At 44.5% G+C, this 13281-nt stretch overlaps 1 protein-coding gene across 2 annotated transcripts in view; it reads left to right on the top strand.

Moving 5' to 3' along the window:
- Positions 1-13281, top strand: part of TTLL5 (tubulin tyrosine ligase like 5) — a 214163-nt gene that overhangs the window by 88697 nt on the left and 112185 nt on the right. For both annotated transcript variants that reach the window (XM_029911515.1, XM_029911516.1), the window contains exons 23-26: positions 4920-5023; positions 9980-10113; positions 10583-10696; positions 11111-11518. In XM_029911515.1, coding sequence (XP_029767375.1) covers positions 4920-5023; positions 9980-10113; positions 10583-10696; positions 11111-11518 — 760 coding nt within the window. The remainder of the gene's footprint in view (positions 1-4919; positions 5024-9979; positions 10114-10582; positions 10697-11110; positions 11519-13281) is intronic.

Below are 13281 nucleotides of genomic sequence, written 5' to 3' on the forward strand. Positions count from 1 at the left end.
AAGTCCAGGATTCCCATCACAAGCTCCTGGACATATTGCACACCTCTACCTCAGCACAGGTGGCACTGCCAATTAACGAAACCCTCCTTGAGCCAGCCAGGTACATCTGGCAAACTCCAGCAATGCCCCTCCCTCTCCATCTCCCCTCTCCCCCCGCCCCAAATGTAAGAGGGCTGGTTAAAAAAATAAAAATTATGTCCTGGAATTGAGTTTTAATTTGCTCATTGAACACCAAATTCTTTAGTTGTGGATGCAGTCAATGAAAGGGGCAGACAACAGACCCAACAAGGCACCCCTTATAATAAGGACCAGCAATATCAAGACCTCTTTGGTCATGAGAGTTACTCGTCTGCAACACTTCAGTTCAGGATAGCTAACCACCAGGTGCTGATGTTAAAATATGACTGCCTAGACTACAAGAAGTTTAATGCTTTTATTGATCGTTTACCATAGGAACATTGAGAACATTTCAATACCATAATAAAGGAGGGTCAGCTCTTAGCAATATCCTCCCTGCAGCTTTCGCTCAGTGCTGCAGACACTGCAGGTAAGTCTGTTTCCACTGCAGTAGTAATGAGGTGAGCATCCTGGTTTCATTTGTCTGGGTTTCTGTAGGAGCTACAGTCGACCATGGAAGATTAACCTTTCGATGGCCAGAAGTTTTTCAGATTCCACAGATGACTCCTTCATACCCTGAAGGACTTTAGAGCCACACGTAGGTCTTTGAGGATATACACATCTGCAAATAAAAGACAGTTTAGCAGGTCTCAGTCGACACAAAGATCCAACCCTGCTCAATTTTCCAGGACCAACAGCTAAGAGGTTGAGGTTTTCAAAGAAAAAGCCTGCAACTACCTCATCCCAGTCTTAAATACTGTATCATACAAATGCCAGTTTTGATGGTTTGGTCCTGAGTCCAGACTACCCAGTGACGAGGTTCTCTCAGCTACACGACAACCCCCTTCTTTCTCAATTTGGACACCATCTCTTTATTTCATCAAGCATGGGGGGCTATAACATTGGACAAATGGGTATTAGAGTCCATTATTTCGGGTTATGCGATCCAGTTTACTCCCATCCTGTCCTTCCAACCCCCTTCTCTGTCCCTCTTCAGGGACCTTCTCGCAATCAGTTGCTGGCACAGGAGACTCCCAAGTCTAGGAACCATAGAACCAGCCCCACTTCAACACAGGGAAAAGAGTTCTATTCAAGATATTTTCTGATACCCACGAAAAACAGGGGTTGGAGGCAGATACTAGATCTCAGACAACTGAACAAGCATGTCAGACATCTGAAATTCAGGATTGTGTCCCTAGCAGCTATTATTCCCTCCCTAGAATTAGGGCACTGGTTTGTGACCCTCAATCTCAAAGATGCCTACTTTCACATAGCGATTTATTCCTCTCACAAAAGATTTCTTCGTTTCACATTCAACCACAATCATTACAAGTACCAGGTCCTACTCTTTGGCCTGTCATCAACCCTAAGGATGTTCTCACAAATTATGGTAGCTGCCTACTTCCATTGTTTAGGAGGACTGGCTCCTCAAGGGATGGTCTTATCCGGAGGTTTGGTCAGCAGTTCAAACAATAATTTTACTATTCCAAAGTCTAGGCCTGCAGATATTGATTGAGAAATCAATCTTGACCCCTCCGCAATGAATTCTCTTTATTGGAGTATTTCTGGATTCGATAACAGGTAGAGCTTATTTCCCTCTCAACAGATCCATTTCTCTGAAGGACCTTATCCAAAGAGTGCAGCTCAGCCCTCAAGTTCCAACAAGAACATGTCTGCAACTGCTGGGACACATGGCAGCTTGTAGTCTGGTGGCACCTTAAAGACTAACAGATTTATTTGGGCATAAGCTTTCGTGGGTAAAAACCTCACTTCTTCGGATGCATCCCACGAAAGCTTATGCCCAAATAAATCTGTTAGTCTTTAAGGTGCCACCAGTCTCCTTGTTGTTTTTGTAGATACAGACTAACATGGCTACCCCCTGATACATGGCAGCTTGTGTTTTTGTGACGCAAAATGCCAGGTTGTATCTTTGATGTCGGCAGGGGTGGCTCAGGACAATTTATTACCCAACAATCACAGTGTTCCTGCAGTCCAAGGCAAATAGTCACAACAGGAATAGTGCTTGCATGTCAATCTGTTGGGGTTAAAAAAGTTCAGAAATGCTTCCCTCCATTTTTTCCCCCCTACTCAAAAACAAGTCCATCAAGATCTTGACAGACAACATAGCGTGCATGTATTATATTAATCATCAGGGTTGAGCACATTCCCCACTCACTCTGCACTGAAGCAATAAAGCTCTGAAACTGCTGCATAGCCAATCAGATAGTCATATCGGCTTCTTATCTCCCAGTTAAACAAAACACCATCATCGACACCCTCAGCAGATATTTCTCCCTAAATTACTAATGGGAATTGGAATCTTGAGTCCTCCACAAAATTTTCCTAGCTTGGAGATTTCTAGAAGTCAACCCCTTTGCCATGGCAGCCAACACAAAGCAGGAAATTCTGTTTCAGAGGGGCACTCAGTTCTCAATCTCTAAGTGATATTTTCCTCATTACATGGACAAATGGTCTTTTTTTATGCATAGCCTCCAACTCCGTTGCTCTTAAAGATCCGTATCAAGATCAGACAGGACCAAGCCAAAGTCATTTTGATTGCACCAACTTGGCCAAGACAAGTTTGGTTTCCTTACCTCATCAAACTCACTTCCTGTCCTCTATGGTGGTTCCCCATCAAACCTTAACCGTTGTCTCAGGATGTTGGTCAGACACTTCACCCCAATGTGAATGTTCTGCAACTGCAAGTTTAGTTCCTCAATGGTTCTTGGGACTAGGGGCTGCCTTTTTCATCGGAAGTACAAAATACACTTTTAAATAGGAGAACGGAATCTACGAGACATACTTACCTTCAGAAATGGAGACTATGTAATCTTTGGTGTAACTTTTGGATTTTTCTCCTATCCAGTCATCTCTTTCCTCAGTCTTGGATTACTTGTTGGAACTGAAAAATTCAGGCCTTTCTAGGAGTTCCATCAAGATACATTAAGCAGCAATAACAGCTTTACATGTGCTAGTAGAAGGTTTCTTGGTATTCATTCATCTTACCACAGTGAGATTCCTAAATATTTTTCCACAGATTAGAGCACCTACACTGCTCTGGGATCTCAGTCTGGTTCTTAACCATCTCATGAAACAGCCCTTTGAGCCATTGGCTATGTGCTCACTGCTACATTTGTCTATGAAGACAGCCTTTTTGGTGGCCATCACTTCTGCTTGAATGTTTGGGGAAATGGGGGCTCTAATGGCAGACCCTCCTTTTACTTTGTTCTCCAAGGAGAAGGTATCTTTACAACCCCACCCAAAGTTTTTGCTTAAGGTGTCTTCAGAATTTCACATCTACCAAATTATTCACCTTTCATATTTTTTTTTCCGAAAGTCACATCAGTCTACACAGGAGTCTTCCTTTCATACACAGATATTAAGAGGGCATTAGTCTTTTAGTTGGACAAAACTAGGCCATTCAGGAGGACCCCTAGACTCTTCATTTCTATTGCATTTAGGTGCTCCCCTAGAACTATCTTCAGTCAGAGGCTTTCTAAATGGATCTCTGGATGCTTTATTGCCTGTTACGGTTTCACTGAGATTACACCTCCCCTAAGAGTGGCCATGCGCTCTATTAGATTACAAGTCTACAACTGTAGCCCTACTCAAACATTCTGCAGGGTTGCAACATGGTCCTCGGTGCACCCATTTGCCAACCACTGTGCCTTAGTTCATGCTGCAAGATCAGATGCTACAGTAGGCACCACAGTTTTTTCTTCTGTGATGAACTCCCATGTCCTTAAAGGGTTACTGCAAGGGAGTCCCTAAAGTGGAGCACCCACAGGGACACTACTCGAAGAAGAAGGAGAAGTTATTCACCTTGTACAGTAACTGGAGTTCTCTGAGATGTGTGTCCCTGTGTGTGCTCCACTACCTGCCCTCCTCCCCTCTGCTTTGAAGCTGCCTCTGTGGGCTTTGCAGTAGAGAAAGAACGGAGGGAGGTTTGTCTGCACAGCCCTATGAGCCTCGATACATGGCACAAGGATGTGTAGGGCACATGAGCGACCCAAATGGGCACTGCTACCAAAAATCTTTGATCAAAGGTACAGGGGTGCATGTGCACCTAAAGTGGAGCACCCACAGCAACACGCATCTCAAAGAACTCCAGTTACTACAGCAAGGTGAGTAACCTCTCATTTTAACCTATTGTAAGTCTGTTTTGGCTACATATTTTTTCATGTTTGGTCCCAATATATAAACCCCTCTTTCTCACTGACACAAGCCAAGAGACAAATCTAGAGGTGAGTTCTCGGAGTCTCCTGTAGACCCACTTGATTAAGCCCCTCCAATATAATTTTGTTCTTGCTCTCCCCCTGCCATGCTTCAGTTGGGCATAAGTAGGTTGGAACAAAAGCTGCTAGGAGGAACCCTCCACTAGGGGCAGGAGCAGCAGAAATGGAGGGGACCCAGAGTTAGCAAAGGAGGACACCCTCCACCCCCATGTCTTAATAAGGAGGTGGCATCCTTAGGAAAAGGACTCACTTGATCAAGCTAGACGGGGCTGTTCAGCATATCACTTTTAATAATGTGTGTAGAGTGAAGAGATTAACATGTGTCTCTGTGGGCCCTCTGCAATTACAGGTTCTGCAGCTTGTCCAAACCAGTACTGCTGGAAGGCAAGCACATATACAGAGTGAAATGCACTATCAATTTGGCTGTTATGGAATCAGGCAATCCCCTTTGTTCTAGATACCATGAAATTGCTCTGGAATCTCTTCCCCTTGGGCAATACCTGTGTCCTAGCACTTGAAGCTGCATAGAGAGGCAGAGTGATAGGTAACTAATATACTTATTTGCAGGAAACTGAGCAGATGGTTCAGACAAGATCAAAAAGGAAACAGGAAGAAGAGGAAGAGGAGGGTGTGAATGCTGAAGGTTTTCAGGACTTTGTTACTAAGGCAAGGTAGGAATGGCCTTTTACGCCTTGTAATAAAGTAGCACATTGCATCCCTTCTGCTCTTATACTGCCCCATCCTACCTCCCCAAACTGCTGCAGTGTTGTCAGTATCTGCTGCATAGGGTGTATGATGGATGTTTTTGCCATTAGACCCAAAGGACAATATGGGCTCCCATCCAGGCCCCGTAAATGCTCATAGTCTGTAATATCCACTCTCTATCATATTGGAGCAAATGCAGTCACACCTTAGAAGGAAAACAAGGCCAGGGCTGCTGCTGAGATTGCCCTGATCTTCTGTGGTTAAGCTTCTGTCATGGCTCTGCTTCTCAAATTCCTGTCTTCACAAGCACATCCTTGCCATCTTCCCTGAATTCCTGGTACCATCTAGGACTATGCCTCCTAAGGCATGGAGGGAGGTGAAGAACATTCCTTGCCATGACCATGGCTTCTTTCCCTTTCTGCTAAAACAATTAACTGTGAGCGGTTCATTAATGTTAAAGGACCAGCATTCTGCGGTTTTGTAGGTCCCAGATTTGACCTGCCTTAAACTTCCTAGAATCTGGTAGGAAATGTGTATTGCATACAAGGTAAATCCTCAGTGTTAGTTGGGGTGGTTTGAAAAACAATATTATGCAATATTACATCCGTGTGATTATATTCAATTCTTCTTGAAGACAGCCAATGATGAGGAATTTCTTCTCCAAGGCCTCTCAGATCCTCTGGGAAAATCTTATACTGGTTTTTCTTTGTTCCTTATTTAACCTATGGATGATGTGACCATATTGACAGACTTCTCGCAACTTCATGGGGGCCAGGGGCTACAGAGGAGTACACTTTTCAATTGACTCTTAACACACTCATCTAAGAGAGCTAAGGCGCAATCTTCACCTCCTTTGTTACAACCAGTTGTGGAACTTTTCTCTCCTTCATGTCTGATCAACATTGACAGTGATTTACTGGATTTGGATGAGGAGAAAGCAGGGGTGATGTCAGCTAGACCTCTGCTACTGATCCGGAAGCTTCAGTGTCTTCTCCATCTCCTGACGATATCATGATGACTGTATCTGTTTTACTTTCTGACGACGATAATTTGTTTCAAGAGTTGCTGATTTGGATGTTAGACTCTTTAGAGTAGGAGATTACTGTGGTCCAAGGAAATATTCATCACCATAGTGCAGAGGAAGAGAAGTGGCTCAGAATATCTGGCTGACCTTAGCATCTATTTTGCTGTTACCAAGAAGGCAGATTGCTTGTTCCTGGTCCCACAGCAGGGATTCTCATTTCTTCATACCAGACTTTTGGTTCTCTGATGGTCTCTGTGGGCAGTAAAAAGACTGACTCTGGAGTTGGTCAGTCTGCAGCCTACTCCATTGGACAGAGATACTAAGAAGATTGATGTATTGGGCAGAAATGTTTACTCTTTAGGAATATTGGGAGTCCATGTTGCAGTTACCAGGCCATTGTGGCCAGATATTATCTCCAGCTTGGAATTGGACACTTCTTTTGCTGGGACCATCTGCCTGAGGTACAAAAGAAGGTGGTGTGACAGACCCAGACCAGTGGGGTACAGGAGTCTGGTAGAGGGCAAATATACTGGTCACTGGATGAGTAGTTTTCTGTTCCCTGAGTGACCAGAGCAGGGGCTGCACTAGAATAATCAGGAACCTGCTAGAACCAGTTAAGGCAGGCAGGCTAATTAGGACACCTGGAGCCAATTAAGAAGAAGCTGCTAGAATCAATTAAGGCAGGCTAATCAGGGCACCTGGGTTTTAAAAAGGAGCTCACTTCAGTCTGTGGTGCGAGTGTGAGGAGCTGGGAGCAAGAGGCGCAAGGAGCTGGGAGTGAGAGGGTGAGGGTGTGCTGCTGGAGGACTGAGGAGCACAAGCGTTATCAGACACCAGGAGGAAGGTCCTGTGGTGAGAATAAGGAAGGTGTTTGGAGGAGGCCATGGGGAAGTAGCCCAGGGAGTTGTAGCTGTCATGCAGCTGTTACAGGAGGCACTATAGACAGCTGCAGTCCACAGGGCCCTGGGCTGGAACCCGGAGTAGAGGGCGGGCCCAGGTTCCCCCCAAACCTCCCAATTGACCTGGACTGTGGGTTCTTCCAGAGGGGAAGGTCTCTGGGCTGTTCCCCAACCCACATGGTGAATCTCTGCGGCAAGAAAATCCCCCAATAAGCGCAGGACCCACCAAGATAGAGGAGGAACTTTGTCACAGTGGCAAAAGACATTGCTGCTGAGGGTTGAACAGTTTTTAAACATGTTCTCTCTGCTTCATATGATGCATCAGGTACATCTGAAAACTATGGTGTCGGACATTACTGTGCATGGGTACTTCTGGTTTAAATCATCTGGTCTGTTTCCAGCAGCTCAAGCCATCCCTTTTGATAATGAGTGCTTGTTCTGCAACATAATCTGAGAGACCCTGGAGAAGATGGAATCTAAGAGTTACTGCTTGATAACTAGAGTTTATCCAATTGCCCCTTCATAAACTTGGTGCCATGATATGGTCCTTTATTTATGTATGTATTTGTTTTATTTAAATGTATATGCATGCTCAGAGAGTGCCTAGTCATAGGCTTTTGACACCCTTGATACAACTCAAAAATACAACAAAATTAATATCCAACCATAATTGTTCAGTACAACTCACTGTAACCCACTACCAACAAATCAGGCAACCCAAAAGCTTAAATAACCCTTCTATTCAACAGTTCTTCACCCTCACCTCTCTTTAAATGCCTGAGAGAGAAAAATGAGCTTTGCAGTGTGCCCTGAAGGTTGAAAGACTTGTCTGAATAGGTGCTGCTTTCGCCAAAGCTCCGGGGCATCAGAGGCACATCCCATAAGTGTGAATATGCAAAGAGTATCTTGCAGAATTGTGACTGCTGGCAATTAATTTACTTTACCTTGCTGGACTGTCATGTGTTGTGACTGTTGCTGGCAGTAACCCTCTGCTGGCTTGCTTACCCTGTGTGCAATTGTCACATTCCGGGGTACAATCCAGACCAGTGAGGGTTTGTCACTGTCTGCTGTGCAATCTTTGGTGCCGCACAGTGCTTTGCTGTTGTATGTCCCAACCTGGACTGCTCACAAAGAGCCAAACAGCATGCAGGTCATATCCTGAGTGACTGTATATACAGCCCTGATCCAACAACTCTGACCCCAGCAGCCTGTCAGCAACCCACCAGTCACACTCTGGCTTCCAGGCAGCCTTGATTACTACCTGCAGTGTGACCCCAACACATTCACAGTCCTAAATTTCCCCCAAAACATGTGTTCTGCATTGTCCAGCCCTCTCCTGGGCAGCTCAGATGTTAGAGGTCTGTTGCCCCTGTAAGGGGTCAATGTGCAACAGTTTGCTACTTTAAGTGGAGTTACCCAAACAGTTCAGTTTATACACATACTAGATTAGTTTTGATTAAAAAATAAAACAAGTTTATTTAACTACAAAGAGAGAGATTTTTAAGGGAGTACAAGTACAAAGTATTAAAGTCAGAAATGGTTACAAGAGAAATAAAGATAAAATGCTTTCTAGTAGCTAAAACTTAACAATCTGGATTTGGTTCAGGGTAAAATCCTTGCCATATGCTCCCAGCAACATTTCTGACCAAAATTCCAAAAGAGGATCATCCCCCAAAGTTAAAGGCCTGGTTCTCTTGTCTTCTTAGGTGAAAGAAAGGGAGAGAAAGAAAGAGCGATCCTGGGGTGGTTTTGCCCCTCCCTTTTACAGTCCAGTCACCCTTTGAAATGCATTTTTTTGAGGGTTATACCTAGATAAAGTTCCTTCCTGCTGTGAGGACAGAGATATGGAATCTCCTGGTGAAAGAGTTTCCATGTTGTCGCTTGCTAAAATGCAGATCGATCTGTTCCTGCCCCACTTGGTTGCCAAAGAATGGCCACTTGACAGGTGATTGCCAATCAACTTTGACACCTGGATAGATGCATTAGCTTGTCCTTTGTCTTTTAGGAACAGGTTTACCCCCTCCCCAGACGTGTCTGGTAAACACATTGCAGTCATAATTTCAGCTTGTGTTCATAACTGTACATATAGTGTTCCTACACACGTTTCACCATGATCTTATTCACCAGCCAGTTGCTAGTTTTCAAATGATACCTCACAAGGTATATTTTGTACAAAAATTATTACAATAGTGTGTCAGGTTTGAATACAGGGTTGCATTTGGCCTCCGCCATACTACATGATCACGAGATGATGCTAAAGCAGCATCAAAGAGCAGGAAAGGAAAGGAAAACAGCTATTCATGATACTAGAAATACAACTCAAAATTGCTATGAATTGAAAGCTGAGTGACTGGCACTTGTGCCAGATGTGACAGAGGCCTAGGACATTGGGGTGGGATTTTACTATATAATTCTGAAACCAAGAAAATGATAAAAAGAAATGTGAAATATTTTTGTGGGACCCACAAAAATGTTGACTGCTCCCCTTACTGACTCTGTGGCATTGGTTAATTACTAGGCCCTCCCCTTACTCTTGGGATGAAGCCATTAATGATGAATATAAAACAGAGGCCATGCTGAATTCTGTTACAGTGTTGATGGCCCTAGGTTTGATGAGCACCTGAGTGAGCACTTGTGGAGTCTTGCTGATGACCGCTGCTCAGAGCTGAATCCCTCCTATCAAACAGAACTCCCCAAAATAGTATATAAGGTTTGCATTGGCTCTCTGTTTAGCCTTGGGAGGTTCCTGAAGTTCCTGAATTTTCCCTCCCACATCCTGGGAGTGGCACCTGGGAGTTCTTCTGAGCTGTTCTCCTTCACAATACAGACCAGAGCATGTTCCAGTTCCAGGCATTCCTTCCCTGGAAGGCTGAGGAGACCAATAATTTCTCTGGCTTGTTCTTCTTCAGCCTCATGATCTGTTTCCATTGTGACTGTCATGCAATGGCAGAAGCTCCTGGAATCCTCACTTAGGCCCTTTCTTTTCCTCTCTGTCTCAGTGAGAGTGACCTGGAGGAGGTGCTGACATTTTACACACACAAGAATAAGTCAGCAAGTGTCTTTCTGGGAACAAACCCCAGGACCACAAAGCCTAGCAGCAGCATCAACCAGTCAGAAAGCAGGGCCCAAGGAGGTAAGTGTATTGTGCAGTACTGAGACAGAGAGCTTATAAGAAACAAGGGTTGGCTATGGTGACCCAGTATAGAGTTGGGAAGAATGCAGAATCCCAAAGGGGCATTATCTAGGTCTAAGTAGAAAGCCCAATAAAGATATGGGGAGTCTGGGGGTGATGAGCGTGACACCGTCGTGATAGGGTGTCCTTGCACAGGGTAAAGGTGCAGAGCCCAGAGAGAGTGGGTCTGATAGCTGAGTGATTAGTGATCCCAGCATAAGGAAAGGGTAGGTTTCTAGCTTGGGGTCTGCATTAGCTAATGCTATGAATCAAGCCAACAGACAGTGAGATAGGAAAGGGGAGGGGGGTAGGCCATAATAAATATTGGGAAGAATCCAGCGTCTCTGCAATATTCAAACCCTGCAGTCCATTTCTCATGGTACAAGTAGCTTAAACTGTTCTGCTTCCTAACTTTCAAAACTCATTTAAGATCTTCCTGAGATGGTGGAACAAGTGAAAAGGAATCAGTCCCAATATTCAGTGGCAGACTCAAGTGGAGAAGGAGAGCTCAGAGACTACAAGCCCAAAGAAGCCAGGCCATCCCGTAAGTGAACCCACCCAAATCAGGGCAGAGTTAGCTTTCCAGCAAATGACTGAGGTAGAAGCCACACTTGCTTAGTAGATTTAGAACTATCTTGAGAAACTACAGTGGTCAGAATCTAGATGCAGAACAAGCTGAGAGAATCCCAGTCCCAACTCTGGGGGAAGATTACTGGGTGAAGAAATAAACTGTCTTTTGTGGTAAAAGGGCTCTGCAAGATATTTTGAGCCTGGGGAAAGGATATGTCTGAATCAGAGCTTGGTTCTTGCCAGCCCTTGCTGGTGGTTGAGTTTTTTCTTGACTTCATCAGGCCAATAAGTACAGGCCCCTTGGCCACATTGCTGTTGTCTTTGGGGTTCTGGAAAGCTGCTTAACTTATGAAACATTCTGATTGGCTTGTTTGTATTGTTTTAACAGGGCCCCTGTCTTCCACAGAAGATGAGTCAAAATTACTCCGGTGCAGCCACCCTCATGCTTCCTCCTCTGTTCCTGGTGCCACGCTCCAGAGAAGCATCAGTTCCCAGTTGTCATCTCATGCCACAGCCTCTAAAAACACACAGGTGCCTGGTCACCACTCCTCCCTGGCTTCTGTAGCTGGTCCCAAACTGATTCAGTCCCCACCCTCCCCACCTTCTTTCCAGAGCCAGAGTACAATCCCTGACAACTGGTCTGTCTCCACAAACCCAGTGTCCCACCAGACGTCTAACCATGCAGGGTTGCATCGTTGTCGGTCTGGCAGCTACACCATTGGGCCCTTCTCGTCATTTCAAAGTGCTACTCAGATCTACAGCCAAAGACTGTCCCGACCATCCTCTGCTAAAGCAGGTGAGTGTGCTGGGCAGTCAGGATGTGTGAACATGTCATTGGGTAAATCCCATCTTTTGTCAGTCAAGGTTCCTCCTAGAATTGGAGAATTCTTCATACTGTCCAAGCTGAGCTTCTGTCCCTATGGCTGTAGTGATCAATCTCAAATTTGCTAATCCAGTTGCCATGAAGAGTAGAGTAGAGGCAGCGTAATAACCCCTAAGGCTGCTTGGTCAGGGCAAAGTGTACATAGCCTTTACCTGCTCTGTGATAGCCAGAAATGTTTAATTTTCAGGGTTGTGAATCTAGCTCCTTTCATCAGCACTAAATTCCTTTTTGGGATAAAACAGCCTCTCCCTACTAATAATTCCTGTTTTCTGTGCTGATAAATGGGGAATTGAACTGGTTCATTCAGCGTGGAATGAAAGGGTCTCGCCTGAATGGCAGAGGTGGGAAATGATGTATGTGAGAAGGGGTAGTTGTGTTCAACTGCACAACTGACACAGCATTGATATATGATGATCTGTTATTAACTGTTTCAGGGCAGTTTCAGTAGTATAAAAGTCCTCTATGGGGCTATGCAGGGTTCTTGTTGCTGGGGATTCCTATCTGATCTGCAGGAGACTCATCCAGTAGAAGTGGCAGTTAATCTCAGGTTCAGAGAATGGTCAAGGCCTCCACGTAAAATCTGAATGGGGCAGTGTTTAAGGGAATGTTAATAACATAACTTCATATTTCCCTAGGCCCTTTCATCTTGGCATACCTCAAAACATCTTACAAATTACATGTATGCCCATGTATACAGGCTTTAACTGTGAGTGGGTTTCCCTCTGCAATAACCCTGCAGAGCTGGGTTTGAAGTGGACAACAAACTCTGTCACATGTTCACTGAGACTGCTTTATACAATGTGGTGAGCTTTCTGGCATTAAAATAAACCTGATGCACCTGCTCAGTAGCTTATTTAAAGGGATCCATTTGCTTTTAAGCAAAGTCATTGTAGCTTTTGTATGAAAAATACCAGACATGCCTTTCATCCCATAGGCAGATTCCATGCTCTTTTGGTGAGGCCATCCTGGGTATAGTGCCTGCTAGAGGTGTCTCGTAGAGAGGATCAGGGAGTATGCCTACTACCTCTGGAATCCTGAAACTAAATAAAATTGTCTGAATGATCTACTTTCTGGAATTCAGAGAAGCTTAGAAACCAGAGCTGATAAAGTCCCATTAGGTGCCTTCCAAGGAGTCAATGCAGATTATTTCCTACTATGCATTTTCCACTGTTTTGTCTGGTCTAGTTTTAAAAGTTCCTAGTGCTGGGGCTTCTTCTCCCATTTACCATGAGGTGATTTGAGAGAGACACTTCCAGGAAAGGTTTCCCGATAATTCAGCCAAAAATTTACCCTTTTAACTTCATCCCATTGCTCTTAGTTTTACTTAGTTTTACCTTTCTCTAAATAATTCCTCTCCTCTCCTGGTATTCATAGACATTAAGTACTTGAAGACTGTTACCATGTCCCGCTTCTGTTATCTTTCCTCATAACCCAGTCTCTCAAGCTCCCTGATAATTTTTGTAGCTATTCTCTAAATTCCCACCAATTTGTCAGCAGCTTTCTAGAAATGGTGTAGTGTTCCAGGTCAGATCATATTAAAGAAGGGAAAGACCATAATTCTCTGATCTGTGACGTGATGCCACTGTTTGTGCAGTCGCAAACTGTACTGACTTTTTTTACAACCGTATCACATTACAGACTCCTTTTTAATTTGCTGCTCACTCTCTCTCATCTGT

This window comes from Terrapene carolina, unplaced genomic scaffold, assembly GCF_002925995.2.
Source record: "Terrapene carolina triunguis isolate 2854851 unplaced genomic scaffold, T_m_triunguis-2.0 Scaffold96, whole genome shotgun sequence".
Lineage (NCBI taxonomy): Eukaryota > Metazoa > Chordata > Testudines > Emydidae > Terrapene > Terrapene triunguis.